The sequence below is a fragment of the Centropristis striata genome, chromosome 18 (assembly GCF_030273125.1).
Source record: "Centropristis striata isolate RG_2023a ecotype Rhode Island chromosome 18, C.striata_1.0, whole genome shotgun sequence".
Classification (NCBI taxonomy): Eukaryota; Metazoa; Chordata; class Actinopteri; order Perciformes; family Serranidae; genus Centropristis; species Centropristis striata.
In genome coordinates, this window is record NC_081534.1 from 11345146 (window position 1) to 11361374 (window position 16229).

Below are 16229 nucleotides of genomic sequence, written 5' to 3' on the forward strand. Positions count from 1 at the left end.
TGGCTCAGTTATCTTCTGCAAAAAGTAAAAATATGTTCTGCTATTGTATGCCTCAGCAATCTTTAATTTTGTAAAAGAGTATGTAAATATACTGTATATACTTTATTTAACCAGGTAAAAGTTTCGTGTAGATTTAAAAAAATCTCTTTTCCAAGAGAGACCTGGCCAAGAAAATACCAGATAAAAAACAAAATAAAAGAGGAATAGTAATGTGATTGTAAGGGAACTACAGTGTGTATTTGCTTTAAATTAGTTTCTTTCAGTTGTAGGAATTTATTTATAAAAAGATAATTTACAATTATGTATGGTTATGGAAGAGAAAAAACATACATACACATACAAAATAAGTTAAATAATTGCTCAGCATTTTGGCCTGCATTGAACACCACTCCCTTAAGAGGGATATGCTAATGAGCTCAGAGCAATAAATATGATTTAAAATCACAGCTCAGTGGCATACAGACCCAGGGCCCCTAAAAGAGCAGATGCACAAACCTGGAATAACAGGCATGCTATGAAAAATACTTAAATTAACTGAAAATCTCAGTTAAACCAAAGTTATACTATTGTGTTATAAATTCTGATTTAAGGCACATCATTACAAATTTGATGTGCTATTAATAATTATTTGTGCATGGAACCTGAATTCTCTCTCAACAGGGATGATGATCTCTGCAATGAATCAGCAAATGTATCTGGTATAACAACAGTTATCAGTTCATATTTATTATGTATTTGTGTTGGTTTTTTATCTGTTCTTATCATGTGTGGAAATCTTCTTGTAATCGTCTCCATCATTTACTTCAAACAGCTCCACACTCCTACAAACTACCTCATCCTCTCTCTGGCTGTGGCTGACCTGCTTGTTGGGGTTGTAGTTTTGCCTTTTAGCACAATTCTGGTTGTAACTTCATGTTGGTATCTAAAAGATTTACTCTGTAAGATACGAGGCAGCTTTGATGTATTTCTGAGCGTATCTTCTATTTTGAACTTGTGCTCTATCTCTGTTGACAGATATTACGCGGTGTGTCAGCCTCTGAGCTACAGAACTAAAATGAATGTTCGTGTTATTGTTGTCATGATCCTGTTGAGCTGGACTGTTTCTCCACTAGGAGTTGTCATCAACTCAAGAATCAAGCCAGAGCAATCAAATGGGTGTGTTTTATTTCAACAAACAAGAACAGCAATTATTGGAATTTTTTTTGCTTTTTACCTCCCAGCTATTATAATGTTCTCCATCTATGTAAAGATTTTCATTGTGGCACAGAGACAGGTACGCAGCATCCAGAACACAACCTGTAAGAGCAAAAAGTCTGGAGCAGCTGTCAGTAAGAGTGAGAGAAAGGCCACCAAGACTCTGGCTATTGTTATGGGAGTATTCCTCATCTGTTGGACTCCTTTTTTCCTTTGTATCACTTTTTACCCTTTGAGTAATTACACAATACCAGTTCCTTTGATTGAAACATTTAAATGGCTTGGATGGTCAAACTCGATGTTCAATCCATTGGTCTATGGTTTCTTTTACCGCTGGTTTCGATCATCTTTGAGAATGATAATTTCTGGGAAGATATTTCAAGGTGATTTTACTAATTCTAAGCTCTTTTGACTCAATATTGAAGAATTAAAGTTAGCATCTCTTTTCCATGATTTACATCTGTATTGGAACTCTGCTATGTATACAGTATATATGGGTACAGCTCAATTTACAGATAATCCTTTAACAATATAAAAACAAAGGCCCTAAACGTAACACACAAAGCTTTATCTGACCTGGAAGGGATTAATAAATGGTCCAATGATCTTTCCTGGTGCAGTAGTTTTCCGTCAGCACCTTCATCATTTTGTTTTGACTGTAATTTAATCCAAGAGTATACTCTTAGTAAAACTAAGACACTTGCTCAATGCCAACCTATCTTTCTGGCTAAGTACAACATCCTGACGAGGCTATCTTTTGTGACCTCTGACAACTCAATCTGTACATTTTAAGTGCCAACAAGGATAAAGATGTTCCTCACGCAAGGCCCATAGGACAACAGCAGAACAGTCAACCAAAACCATTGTAACAAGCTTGTGACGTTTTGTTAGCTTTGAATGGAGAAAAAAGCAAAACAGGAATGCTCGGTGAGACTCGACTTCAAGCTAAGATAAAGAGCAGCAACAGAGGTTATTATAATACTAACCTATTAAAAAGACACACAGTTTTGGGTATACCTGTATTTTTCCGGAATGATAATTTTCCGGTAATATCCTATTTTTTCCAATATTTTTCTGAGCCAGTCAGAGGCTAAAATAAAACATTACACTAAAGAAGCAAAACTTTCACCTTGTGAAATTGGCTACTTCTGTCTTTGTGCCTTCATGTCCTCAATACTAGATTTTTGCAACTCGTTGTACGTAGGTTTAGACCAGCGCTCATTGCGAAGCCTACAACTTGTGCAAAATGCTGCTCTCTTTTAACAGGCACTGGCTTCCTGTCCGTTTCAGAATTGATTTTAAGATCCTGATGTTTGTTTTTAAAATTTTAAACAGATTGGTCCCAGCTTCACGGACCGACCAGAGTTCTGATGTCTGCAAATGAGTCATACATGGATGTGCTTAAATGCAGGCTAAAAACTAAAGGCGTTCGATCTCTTGCAGTGGAAAGTTGTTTTTGTGTGCTGTATTGTATATCTAATATCATATATTACTTGATGTATTTATCTTTTTTAATTTTATCTTTGATTTTATTGTTATTTACGGAGCCCCCCAGGGGACACGGGGGAAAAAAAAAGATGGGTGAAAAAAAAAAAAAATGATGGGTGAAAAAAAAAAAAGGACGGACTTTTGCGAGATCCCGAGTTACTTTTGCGAGATCCCGAGATAGTTTTGCGAGATCCCGAGTTAGTTTTGCGAGATCCCGAGATACTTTTGCGAGATCCCGAGTTACTTTTGCGAGATCCCGAGATAGTTTTGCGAGATCCCGAGTTAGTTTTGCGAGATCCCGAGATACTGACGAAAGAAGAGGAGCAATGGAGGAGCGATATTCGCCTATTTTCCGGCCTTCTAACTGGAATAGCGTCACGAAAACCGCACCAATTTCCCCCAGGATGGTTTTATTTTGTACATAAAACTAAGACTGACATTTCACAGGCTTGATCAACTCCCCAAAATCAGCGAGTCTGGCGAAAGATTAAAGTAACCGGGCCGAATATATGTCCTAGTGCCCAACGGCAGCCAGAGTGCTTAGGGACCGTCGCAAAAGTGCAACGTCTTTCTTTTCTATTTTTAATAACTCACTGGAAATTCATCTAATAAACACCAAACGACTTCTGATGTGTTCATGAACTCACTGTGGACTTCCCACACCCTTTATTTTCAATACACACCTTTTCAATTCCTTTTATTCAGTGTGTACAATATTTAAGCCTTTTATTTTGTAATAGCTCTCTTGTTTTTATAGATAGCCTATCATCACCAAACCACTTCTGATGTGTTCATGAATTCATTGTGGATTTCCCACAACCCTTTATTGTCATTAAAAACTCTTTCAATTTTTTTAAAAGGCATAAGTAATCAGTATATATAATTATTTCACATCTTAGGCTTTTATTTTGTAATAGCTCACTTGATTTTATAGATATCAACACTAAACCACTTCTGATGTGTTCATGAACTCATCGTGGATTTCCCACAACCCTTTATTTTCAATAAACCCCCTTTTTTAAAGGCACAAGTAATATGTGTGTATAGTTCTTTCATATATAAGGCCTTTCTTATTTGATAGCTGTTTGAATCAGTCACAACCCTTTAGTTTCAAGCAAAACCTTTATAAGTTGTTTAGATATAAGGAGCAATAAGCGTGTATATTCTATTCATACTTAAGGCTTTTATTTTTTAATAACTCACTTGTTTTTCTACATATCGACTTCAAAACACTTCTGATGTGTTCATGAACTCACTATGAAGCTTCCACAGCTTCTTGCTTTCCTTTAAAACCCTTACAAGATTCTTAGACATCATTCATTTCTTTACATTTCTCATTTTTTATTTTGACTTCACTGTTCTTTTTCTTCAAAATTGCTGCTGTTAATTCAGGTCAAGCATGCAAATTGTCATTCAAGCATGACACATACAACCTTTCAGGTAGTTTAGCATTAATTGCAAGCTGTTAAAGCAAAGTGAATAAACAAAAATATGATTACTACAGCCACAAGTATGCATCTGTACTTGACCATCAGCTCGTGATGCTTTCCAAAACAGAAAATCGAGAACAACTATAGCAAGCAATAGTGAGGAGTTAAAATACTAAGAGCAGTCTTTGTCTTTTGTTGAACATAGTCATATATAAATTGGGCTGCACAGTAATTAAATACGTAAATTACATTTTTATTCATTGTCTTACAGATGTCTTATGATTGGTGACACACTGGAAGGAATGATATCTGAAATTTAAAGTGTTTGTTTTACGACAATAAAGGATGTGGGGAATCCACAATGAATTCATGAACACATCAGAAGTGGTTTGGTGTTGATAGGCTATCTATAAAAACAAGAGAGCTATTACAAAATAAAAGGCTTAAATATTGTACACACTGAATAAAAGGAATTGAAAAGGTGTGTATTGAAAATAAAGGGTGTGGGAAGTCCACAGTGAGTTCATGAACACATCAGAAGTCGTTTGGTGTTTATTAGATGAATTTCCAGTGAGTTATTAAAAATAGAAAAGAAAGACGTTGCACTTTTGCGACGGTCCCTAAGCACTCTGGCTGCCGTTGGGCACTAGGACGTATATCCGGCCCGGTTACTTTAATCTTTCGCCAGACTCGCTGATTTTGGGGAGTTGATCAAGCCTGTGAAATGTCAGTCTTAGTTTTATGTACAAAATAAAGCCATCCTGGGGGAAATTGGTGCGGTTTTCGTGACGCTATTCCAGTTAGAAGGCCGGAAAATAGGCGAATATCGCTCCTCCATTGCTCCTCTTCTTTCGTCAGTATCTCGGGATCTCGCAAAACTAACTCGGGATCTCGCAAAAGTAACTCGGGATCTCGCAAAAGTATCTCGGGATCTCGCAAAACTAACTCGGGATCTCGCAAAACTATCTCGGGATCTCGCAAAAGTCCGTCCTTTTTTTTTTTCACCCATCATTTTTTTTTTTTTCACCCATCATTTTTTTTTTTTTTCACCCATCTTTTTTTTTTCCCCGTGTCCCCTGGGGGGCTCCGTAGTTATTAAATCATGTATCTTGGATTTTTTGTTGTTATTCATTTATGTAAAGCACTTTGGTCAACCTTGGCTGTGTATAAGGTGCTCTAGAAATAAACATGACCTTGACCTTTGTGTGTCATGCTAATGCATTGATGATAAGAAAATAAAACATGAATGGATGGATACTTTTGCATCTTTTGTCATACAAGGATGTATATAATATGTTCTCATTTAGTCTTTGCTTTGAATTTTTAAAAATTGATCCAAATCAAATATTTAACTGACAAAATGTCCCCTTTTCTTATGACCTATATAGCCATTTACTGTATCCACAGAGTAGGAAGTGTATCTTGCCAGTTATTTGTTTAACATGCCATTGTGAGCAGTTTCGTCTTAAATTCAGTGGTGAAAGGAAAACTAGTGCTCAATTATTATACTTAAGTATAAGTACTTATGTAACAATACCAGGTCAAAACTTGACCATGTTAAGTCAAGTAATTCTGAGATTTTGTGGGCAATGTGTGTTTTGTTGTGAATATTTTGCAAATGAGTAGTCAGTATGCTTTTGTGCCTTTTATACAAACAAGCAATAATAAGCTTAGTGATATAATAAACTGCATGCCCATCATTCTTATTCATATCAAATAAGTTCTCTTTCATAATATTATTTTTGATGTCTTACCTCCACCACGGACTGGAGCATTCATCACCTGCCATTTAACACGTCAGTTGGCACCATTCCTGTATTAGCACTCCAGCTAATATTTCTTAAATTTATTGTCTTTATTAGCACTCCTGCTAATGAAAATGGAACCTAACCTCCCTCACACCAGAGGAGAAAGGGACACTGGGCTCGACTTCGTGTTTGCGGCAACAACATATCGACGTTCCCCTTTCTGCAGCCTCACATTTCTACAGTGTTTAACGAGGGGCTTTGCAGGACCCCTATCCACTGCTGCTGCTTGTGGTGCCAGAGGGACACCCACACATCCAGCCAAGAGGGGTAGAGGTAAGAGCTAAGAATGATATCAGAGGGATACAGGCTGCAGTTCGCCACCATTCCCCCTTACTTCTCAGGCATAATATATTCCCGGGTTCTGGGAGAGTCAGCTCACATTCTACAAGAGGAAATTCACACACTGTTAGATAAAGGAACAATATTTATTGTGCATCCCAATCAGAGTCAATACCTCAGAAATAAAAAAAATTCTGGATGCTCACTCAATCGTCACTACTGTGTCTGGTGCGTCGGGGTGATTGGTTCATGTGTGTCGATCTAAAAGAAGAAGATTTTCATATTCCAATTTACGGTTTGCTTTTCGGGGTGTTACAAATGCATATTTTTGACTGACCTCCAGCACTAGGAAGCTAAGCTGTCCAGGGACTGCAGTGGTTTCACAGAGAAATGAATTTATTCAACTGACTGTGGTGTTATGGTTACTTTGAGTAGGGCAACCCTAATGACCATGTAGTATATTTTATGTCACATGTGGTATTTTATATTACTTTTGAGCATAAGTCTTCTGCTTTAGTTAAAGACCCATTGTGACTATCTGGATGCATAACAGCCAGCATCCAGCCAGAGTCTCCTTGTACGTTTACAGTCAGACTATGAGGTGATGTCAGATATTAGAGGCGTTTGGGAGCATAATATAAACAGTATCCTTTTAAGGTTTAAAAGTATAACCTAGAAGTTTGCACGTGTGAGTACACGTGCGCCATGCATTGAGCTGTAGGCAGGCACAAATTCTGGTTTGCAGAAGGGTTAAATACGCCCCGACAGAGAGAGAGAGAGAGAGAGGCAGAGAACTCAGGACTGAATTGGAGACGGGACCCTGTTAATCAGTTCTTAAGATCTGACAAATTGTTCTCCCACTGTTTGTAGGCAGTGTATTTGATGTCTGTCAATAAAAAGACACTACCAGGAATTTCATCGTGTTCTTTGATGTTATTTTCCTCACTCAAGAGGGGCAGTAGTATGTTCACTACAACCACAATGTACACATCATTTGATTAGGAAACCCAATGAGAGTGTACACTGTTGTCAGGTGTTTGTAACTGCGTATTAGGGGACACAGCCAACTGTGTCGTGGTTGGTCATAGTGACAGCAGCCATTGAAAACATTAACAGAACATGAAGATGTTCTCTTAAAAGCCTTCAATGTTAAATACATAATGTTATATATCCGTGTGAACTCCTCTGTAACCATGCTTACCAAGATACTACTTGAACTAAAATGAACCGAAACACCGCAGCAATGCTTCGTAAGATTGATGTTTAAATAATGGAGAACATATCTGTTATTTTGCAGTCAATAACATACGTTGAAGTGTAACCCTTCTCTGAATGAAGAGATTTTCTCTCCATTCTGTGACATATGTCATATGTATGGGTAATGCCCCCCCGCTTGTCAGGGTACGTGGTAATTTCTTTAAGGCACACCAGCTTGCCCGCCATGACTAGAGACTATCTCTCCACTCCGTTACATATTTCATAAATACGGAGTGCAGTGGCTCAATTGGTAGCACGGTCGCCTACTGATCGGACGGTTGGTGGTTTGATCCCTTACCGTGGCAGCCTACATGTCGAAGTATCCTTGAGCAAGATACTGAACCCCAAACTGCTCCCGATGCTGCGTTCATCGGTGTGTGAATGAATTCCCAATCGTGGTAGGTGGCCCCAGTGTACCCTGGTAGCCTCGGCCACCATTATGAATGTGTGTGTGTGAACGGGTGAATGAGCGTAGTGTCTAGTGTAAAGCGATTTGGATAAAAGCACTATATAAGTTTTACCATTTATGTATGAGGTAACACTTTAAGACTCCACGTGATGAGACAGTGCAGCAAATAAAGTCTAACACCATTTTGCGATTTGACGTATGCCAAGGTACCTGAAGCTGGAGACCACTTCCACTGCTGTTCATCTCCTTGGTCAGAGAGTTTGTGAAACAGGGTTTATTGAAGTGATATTGTGTTAAATGCTCATGTGAAGTCCATGAAGTGCAGGCGGAAATAAGAGCTTTTGCCCTCCAGGTGGGTGAGGGTTGTGTAAACCACAGATGATATGGTGTCCTCTTGCGGCAGGCATATTGTTGTGAGTTCACAGTGATGGAGTCCTTAACGTGGGTCATGACCAGTCTCTCGAAGCACTTCAAGGCGATCAGGTTGAGAGCTACCGGCCGATAGTCATTCAGGCTTGTCACTGTGGAGCTTGTGGGGATGGGGATGATGGTGGTAGTGTTAAGGCAGATGGGACAACTGCTTGTGTGAGGGAGGTGTTTAAAATGTGCACCAGCACCTCAGAGAGCTGGTGTGCACAGTCCCTCAGCAACCGCCCAGGGATGTTGTCAGGACCAGCAGCTTGGTCGGGGGTTGATCCTCTGGAGGGTCCTCCTCATTTCCGCTGTGGTCACACTGAGGGGCACTTCTCCTGGTGGTGGGGTAAATCTGGTGCTCGGGGAGTGTTGGGAACATCAAAGCCGGTGTAGAACCTGTTGAGAGCATCGGGCAGAGAGGGGGCCTTGGGACTCTGTTCATTCCTGGTGTTGTATTGTATAATGCACTTAACCCCACTTCAAATGCTCCCTGGGTCGTTGTTCTGAGCGTATGTGGCTTTTGCCCTCTTAATGCCTGCTGCTGGCTCCCTTCTGGCCGCCCTGAGTGCTAGTGTGTCATCAGACCTGAACACAGCATCACTGGCTTTAATCAAATAACTGGGAAGATGCACCTCCTACACTGTGGATACAGTAAAGGTCCATTATCATCATAGGTCATAAATTTAAAATAAAGTGGACATTTTCTCCATTAAATCTTTGGTTCGCATCAATTTCAAAATCATCAAAACAAAGACTCAATAAGAACATCCTTACTTTTATCTCCTTGTAATAAAGGGCAAAACCGTATCCATCCATTAATGTTTAATTTTCTTTTCACGAATACATTTAGCAGTGTACACAAAGACAGAAGTAGCCAATTTCACATAGTGAAACCTAGTGGTGTTGCTTCTTCAGTGTAAACTTCTTCTATTTTTGCCTCTGACTGGTTTAGAAAAATAGGGAAAAATAGGATCTCAGGTTTTTACACAAAACTGTGTGTCTTTTTGATAGTTTAATATTATTGTGTCCTCTGTTGCTGCTCTTTATCTTAGCTTGAAGTCGAGTCTCGCCTACACAGTAAAATCGCCAGTGTACATATAACACTTAAAGAGTTAATTTTAACACTATCTCAGTGAACATATGGTCCCTATCTACAGAGTGTAAAATGTACACTGAACACAGAGTTAAATTTCCAGAGTCAATTTTACTCTGGTAAGAGTTAATATTTTACACTACACCACACTATGAAGTGTCAAACAATTTTTACACTATGTAAGAAGTAACACCCATAGTGTTATTCACATTTAACACTAAAGAGTTAAGTGTTAAGAAATAACTTTTCCAGTGTTAAACCTATTTTACACTATGTTGATTATGAAATTACTCCAACGAGTGTTGATTTTTAACCAACTCCTACCAGTGTTACATATGATCTACTTGTGCAGTCCCAGTGATATGACACAAAACTTGCATGGGGAAAAAACACACAATTGTATCCATGCCTTAATACATATTTATTCCAAGTAAACATGAAATATTGGCATTAAAAGTAAACATTTAAAAGCTCAAATCTTATCACAGTCTCCATTATAAAAACATATGTTCAGTTGAACGCTGGAGAAAATCTCTTGGTACATGTTAAACTGCATAATACTGTATTGACATTTCTCACAGCCATGAAAATGTCTTTAAAGTGCATTTATAACACTACACATTGAATAATTTCAGCAGTGTTAAACCAAGAGCAAACTTTGCCATCACTTGGAAACAATCAACCAAGTCAAACCAAAATCTAAGGTACTAAGGTACCTTAGGTAAAAAAGGTACTAAGAACACGACAACATCCTCCCTGAGCACATTTTAGGCGAAGTGATTTACCTGGATATAAACCATGAATCAACCGCAAATGCCTCACAAGGGCATTGGTTCCCACAAAATGACAGTGGCAAACAAAACAAATCAGGCCCATGATATCAATTAAGGCTGAGTGACATGGGAAAATCACTCAAAATACAGATACAATAGCTTTTAGTGAAAAGTGACAAATATGTTGCTGACCCTGAGTCATCTATTAACTAGTGCAGCAGCCTGGCCCTAACCTCAGCAACACGTGGGCTCTCCTGGACTTGACCAATATCTATGTTGTAAATGGTTGTCTGAATGAAGGTGTACATGTTGTGGAGCATCTGGTTGTACATGGTACCAAATACAAAGTGTGCTTTAAAGAGTTCGTCAAAAGCTCCGAGGGTACTGGATGACTTGCACGGTATGACCTGCTTGTCCAGAATGATGAAGAACTCATGGATGGTGCTCCTCTTCATCCCAACAGCAAGAAGATACGGTTGAGTGGTGCATTTGATTGCATCAACATGTTCTTGAATACTCGTTCCACTCTGAGGATAAAGAATAAGTCAAAATCAAAAGTTGAAACTCACAGATTAAAACAGTCCCAATCTCTTATTGCCATCTGTAAAGATAATACTCATAAGCAATAACACAAACCTTCTTGAACACGACAAGATGTTTCTCAGCTTGGGCTGCTGACACCTTGCCTGGTCTTTTCCGGCCTTGGGCTGAAGGAGGTATCAGGTGGAGGAGGAGGATAATGGATGAAAGATCACTGTCCCAGCCTGTATTTGGAAATAACAGCAAAATGTTTCATAAATTGTTGCATACCATGTTATAATTTAAAAACATCATTATTTTGAATTACAGCTGGACCAAAAAAAGATGAGAAAATAAAATCAGAAATCAAAAGAAATCAACCCCCTAAAAAAGATAAACCACACTACCAAGGGCAAGAGTGTCATCAATTTCCTCTTCATCCAGTGTAGCTTCAGCACAATGGATAAGCTCTTCAAGGTCACTTGTAGAAGGGAGAGCCTTACACTGCTGAATGACTTTTTGCTTGAATATTGTTGGCCACCTAGATAGAGAAAAGGTTATTTATGATCAAAACATTCAAACACCCATAGATAGTGAGAAACAGAGAAGATCCAAGAATAATTAATGTACAAGAATAAAAACTAAGTGCCAAAAATATCAAGGAACCATTTTGCCATTGGCATACTAACATGGCAATGCCAAATCCCAGAATTCCCCACTGTAAGGCAAGTGTAGATGTGACACAGAATGAAAACAATGGCCATTTGGAAGACCTCATCATAAACCCTCAGCTCAAACCACTACTGTTGTGACTAACCTTTCCATAAATCTTGCAGCTACATCTTCTCCAAACTGCAGGATGAAATCTTGCTCAATCTGCAACAGAAAAATGAAATACCAAAAGCTTTATTAATTGGGACTGACTGGAAAAATATTACGTTTTATATTTAGCAGTTGAGCAGATACAGTATGTATGTATACACCTAAATGTATGGATGTGCAAACAGTTTAAAAGTGTATTTATTCAATTCAAGAGATTGAGAGAGAGAAATGTTGCTGTTAACAGTAATTCATACTGAAAGGACAATTACATGTTTTAATGCAAAAATTCAATTACCAGGCCTTTGACATCTTTGAAGCGGGGAAATTCAGTCAAGACATCTGAGGATTTCTCTCCATCGAGGACCATACTGCGACGATGTTGAAATGTCATTTTCATCTTCTGCTTGATAGTAGCCTCGTCAGTACAGTATCTCATTAAGGCCATGGCCTCCTTGCATTGCTCTTCACTTAAGGTCATCTCAGGACTAAAGGAAGCCTCTCTTCTGGCTGCTGGTCCTCCAGTCAGCTGACGTGATGATCCTCTGCTTTCTGATGAAGCACTTCTCCTCTGTATAGTTTTGAGCCGCCATGCCAGATAGCCACTGCCACTTTCACCATCATAGAAATGTTCCTTCAAAAATACAAAAACTTTATTAGTTCCAGAAAAGCAAGATAGTTGAAATTAGGAAGTTATATTAATGTAAAACTGGATCATTGGTGTGGAAATATAAATGCATCATTTTCAAAATCAGGTCTCTAAACAATTTTATTAGCACATGCACACAATAATTTGCTCTCAGTCTGCAAACTCTTTAAAAGGCTTACATATCCATTTTTAGAGTAGGGATCCATCAAGTACGGGAAGAGCTGAACTATGCCTCGAGCGTACATCTCTCTCACATTCCGTGGCGGGGCCGTCCTGACAAGAGTAAACTCAATACTATTAAAAGACATACTTCCAATGATTTCACAGCAAAGCCAATAACAAGAACAACATAAATGTTTTCAGCACAAAAAAGTTCTCGCAGACACAACCAAATTACCCATGTGCTTCTGTCATATCAGCCACAAGTATGTTGACCATTTGTCGGCGTGAGGAGTCGGTCAGACTTTTAGTGCGGTTGTACTCTTTGATGATACGGTCGCCCCCAGGTCTCCTTGTTAGCGCCAATTCAACCACCTGTGAAGTGGACAAGCCTTTCACAACTGACAATACATACACTCAAAAATCTAACCGAACATGGTAACTCCCAGAGTAATGAATTGCAAAAAAGATTTCCTACACCAACTTACACGTTTGGCCTCTTCATTTGCCCTCTGTCGCTTTCTGGGTGGACTGTCACTCTCCTCCAGTATGATTGTGTCATCTGAGTTGCAGGACACGATTTCGAGGATGACTGTGTCATCACTGCTACCAGTAGACAGTACACTGGAATTTGCTTCTTGGGAACTGCTGGACAAAGTTTCCTTCAAATTTGTAGTTCAGGAGAAAGAGACAGGACAGAATAATACAAATTTGTTTTATTCTGTAACAATAAAAAAAGTTGAGTTCATCATTCCATTCCATGAATTATAGTGAGCAACTATACCGTCATCAAACTTGATGGTTAGTATGCCAGTATTGGTCTGCTGCGCTATGTCAGAGAAGACCTCTGCATCCACCTCAGTTCCTGTTTCATCAAAAACCTTGACACCATTGACTGGCGGAACTGAGAACTTCAAGAAAGCTATGACCAAAAAAACAAAACAAGATTTCAATCACTACAAAATGCTCATGATTAGCCAAGGCCATTCTCCAAAAACACATCAATGCATTTGTAGCATGGTCTGAGGAGCCAACATGCCCTGATGCTGCGAGGCATTGAATCTTTCAGTGGTGTACAACTGAACAACTTACCACCTAAACCAACCACAAAACTCAGATCTTAATTGCTAACCCCTTAACATTCCAATAGGGTAGCTTGCCAAAAGCAATTATTTAGCAACAATTATTTTCAATAAAAAAAAAAAATATGAACACACCAACACGCTTAGTTTTACCAAAGGTGTGTAACTGACAGTGCCATTCTGGGTACGACTTACCAGAATTTAAGAATTCCTCAAGGCTTGGCTCTTTTATCTTGACATATTTCTGACTACTGTAGATTCTGGTTTTGATCAACATGATGGTATCTGCAAAGACAGCAAACTGAAATCAACATTATGATCCACACCAGTACAAGATGACAACCTGAAAATTGCCTATTTCAGCTTTAAAAATCACAAACACAATTCAATTTTCTATCAAGTACATCAACTTATTACTTACCACCAGAGCACCACAGTACATTACAGAACAGTCTGAAAGAAAAAAGAAGAAAAAATTATGCACCTTAAGTAAACCTCATATTCTCAGAGAAAAACCCATGAAAGATGTATTTGTAACAAAGCCTATCTGTTTTAAAATAGTTTACCCCCAGAAAACTTGTTGTCATGGAAACGTGTCACTCATCTACTGTTTGGACCAGAGTGAAAACATGTGTCTGAACAGAACCGAGTGCGCAACGTGTGAAAGCAGCAGCAGCTTAAACCAGCCTTGTGGCGCTGCTGCTCTGGCTAACGACTAACAGCTAACAGCAGCTACAGACAAACACATATAAAGAGTAGACGCTGCATCGGCTGCTGCTGCCTATTGGCGCTGACGAGACGTGGGGCCGCCATCTTGGACTGGTCACCCGCTCCACTCAGTGTAATCTGTCTGGCAGGCGCAATGAAGTGTCAGCACATTTAATCAATCATTACTCAATGAATTCAAAACTTATTTTTACGAGATTTTTTCTGCAAATGTCATACATGTAGGCATGATACCAGACACAAGATTCAACGTATTTTAATATTCATTGTGTATTATATTATATATCGTGTGTCTTTTGCAAAATACCTATCATACATAACATATATCACATACCAGAATATTCTTTTACTGTTAAGCCTACTATGAATATTAAAATACAACGAATCATGTGTCCGGTATCATGCCTACAGGACGTTTGCAGAAAAAAACCCTTTTTCACCTTTTTTTCACCGTTTTCACCTCGCAAAAACTGATTGAAGGCATAGTATAGTTACTGAGAGGTTATTTCTGCCTAAATATGACTTGATCTCATTCATGAGCTTCATAATGTAAACACTAGAGCTCACAGGACAGCTTGGAATCCCTTTAAAGCACCATTACAACACAAAATAGGCATTTTCACCTGCCAAAAAATGATTGAAGGCCAGATACAGTTACTCAAAGGTTATTTCTGCCTAAATATGACTCGATCTCATTCATGAACTTCATAATGTAAAGATCTGACCGCTCAACGGGCTGCCGTGCGCGCTCCCGCGGCCAGAAATCAGATTCTGGCAGGCAATCACTTTTTGGCACGACACCGGTCGAAGACGGCGGCCGTATTTCTTGCGCCTCAGCAGCCAATGCGGCGTCCACTCTTTATATGTCTATGTCTACTTTGTATATGTCTGTCTACAGCAGCTGACTGAGTATCTTGGAGCCGCGGCTCGGTTCCCGTTAACGGGGGTCGACTCGGTGCATTGCTCTCAGTCTGCCGGTGAACCAGCAGGTCCAATGAGCATGTCCGCATGTCCGTGACATGTCCCGGTATGCTCGACCAAATTGTGACGTGACGCTAAAGCAATTTGCTACGGCTCAAATATAAATAATAAATATGACTGCGCGAATTTTTGTCGTAATTTTACTGAAATAAATGTGCAAGCATGACACATAACACACCACGACAGCCCGTCCTCGCTGACATTAACGTTACCTCGTGTCTTTTTTGTTCAGTTTGGTGTTGCGTGGTTGCGTCCTGCTACATTTAAGCTAACCGTGACCGAGCTAACGTTAGCCACTTGAAATTCGCTATTTGAAGACACGTACCTTACATTGACTAGTGTGGTGAATGACGACGTCCCTTTATTCTTATACAGATTCTACTTGAATGAAGAACAAAAACAATGGCAATAGTTTATCTAGAAAAACTTACCACAGTATTTTGATGCGAGGAAGATGTCGATGCCAGAGTCCAAATTCTCAGTTTGACCGGTCAAGTTGATGGGCGGGGCTTTTCAGAGTATTGACACTGAATCTTGTTCTAATAGGTGTTGAATTAACTCTGAGAGAGTCAATGACACTGACAGAGTAAAACCTCTGTTAACTCCGATTATTTTCACCAACACTGGAAGTTTTCTGGTTCAATTTTACTCTGTCCATTGTTGGAAGAACTCCGTAAGAATTAAAATACTTTGACACTGCATTTTTAACACTGGCAAATTTACTGTGTAGCATGCCTGCTTTGCTTTTTTCTCACTTGAAAGCTAACAAAACGTCACAAGCTTGTCACAATGGTTTTGGTTGACTGTTCTGCTGTTGTCCTATGGGCCTTGCATGAGGAACATCTTTATCCTTGTTGGCACTTAAAATGTACAGATTGAGTTGTCAGAGGTCACAAAAGATGGCCTTGCCAGGATGTTGTACTTAGCCAGAAAGATGGGTTGGCATTGAGCAAGTGTCTTAGTTTTGCATACAATGCTAATCTTGCTGCTAATATTACTGATATAATTCTAATTAAAAATACACCCGTTAAATACTCTGCAGTTGCTTTGATTAAACTACAGCCAAATCTGCACATTGACCTGTACCCATATATACTGTAAACATAGTACAGTTACAATACAGATGTAAAGCATGGGAAAGACATGCTA

General features: G+C 39.1%; 2 protein-coding genes across 2 annotated transcripts; one reads left to right on the forward strand and one right to left on the reverse strand.

Annotated features, from left to right (window-relative positions):
- The first annotated feature begins 634 nt into the window (after positions 1–634).
- Positions 635–1606, forward strand: LOC131991494 (trace amine-associated receptor 1-like). Its single transcript, XM_059356949.1, has 2 exons — positions 635–938; positions 1011–1606. Exons 1-2 carry the CDS (start codon positions 635–637, stop codon positions 1604–1606), a joined length of 900 nt encoding a protein of 299 aa, XP_059212932.1.
- An 8172-nt stretch (positions 1607–9778) lies between these two features.
- On the reverse strand, positions 9779–15802 carry LOC131990631 (uncharacterized). Its single transcript, XM_059355710.1, has 10 exons — positions 15512–15802; positions 13795–13826; positions 12780–13658; positions 12530–12666; positions 12312–12405; positions 11782–12117; positions 11482–11540; positions 11072–11205; positions 10782–10909; positions 9779–10672 (listed from the first exon to the last, which is right to left on the reverse strand). The coding sequence occupies exons 4-10, from the start codon at positions 12568–12570 to the stop codon at positions 10355–10357; spliced, it is 1110 nt and encodes a 369-aa protein (XP_059211693.1). The 5' UTR covers positions 12571–12666; positions 12780–13658; positions 13795–13826; positions 15512–15802; the 3' UTR covers positions 9779–10354.
- Between the last annotated feature and the right edge of the window lie 427 nt (positions 15803–16229).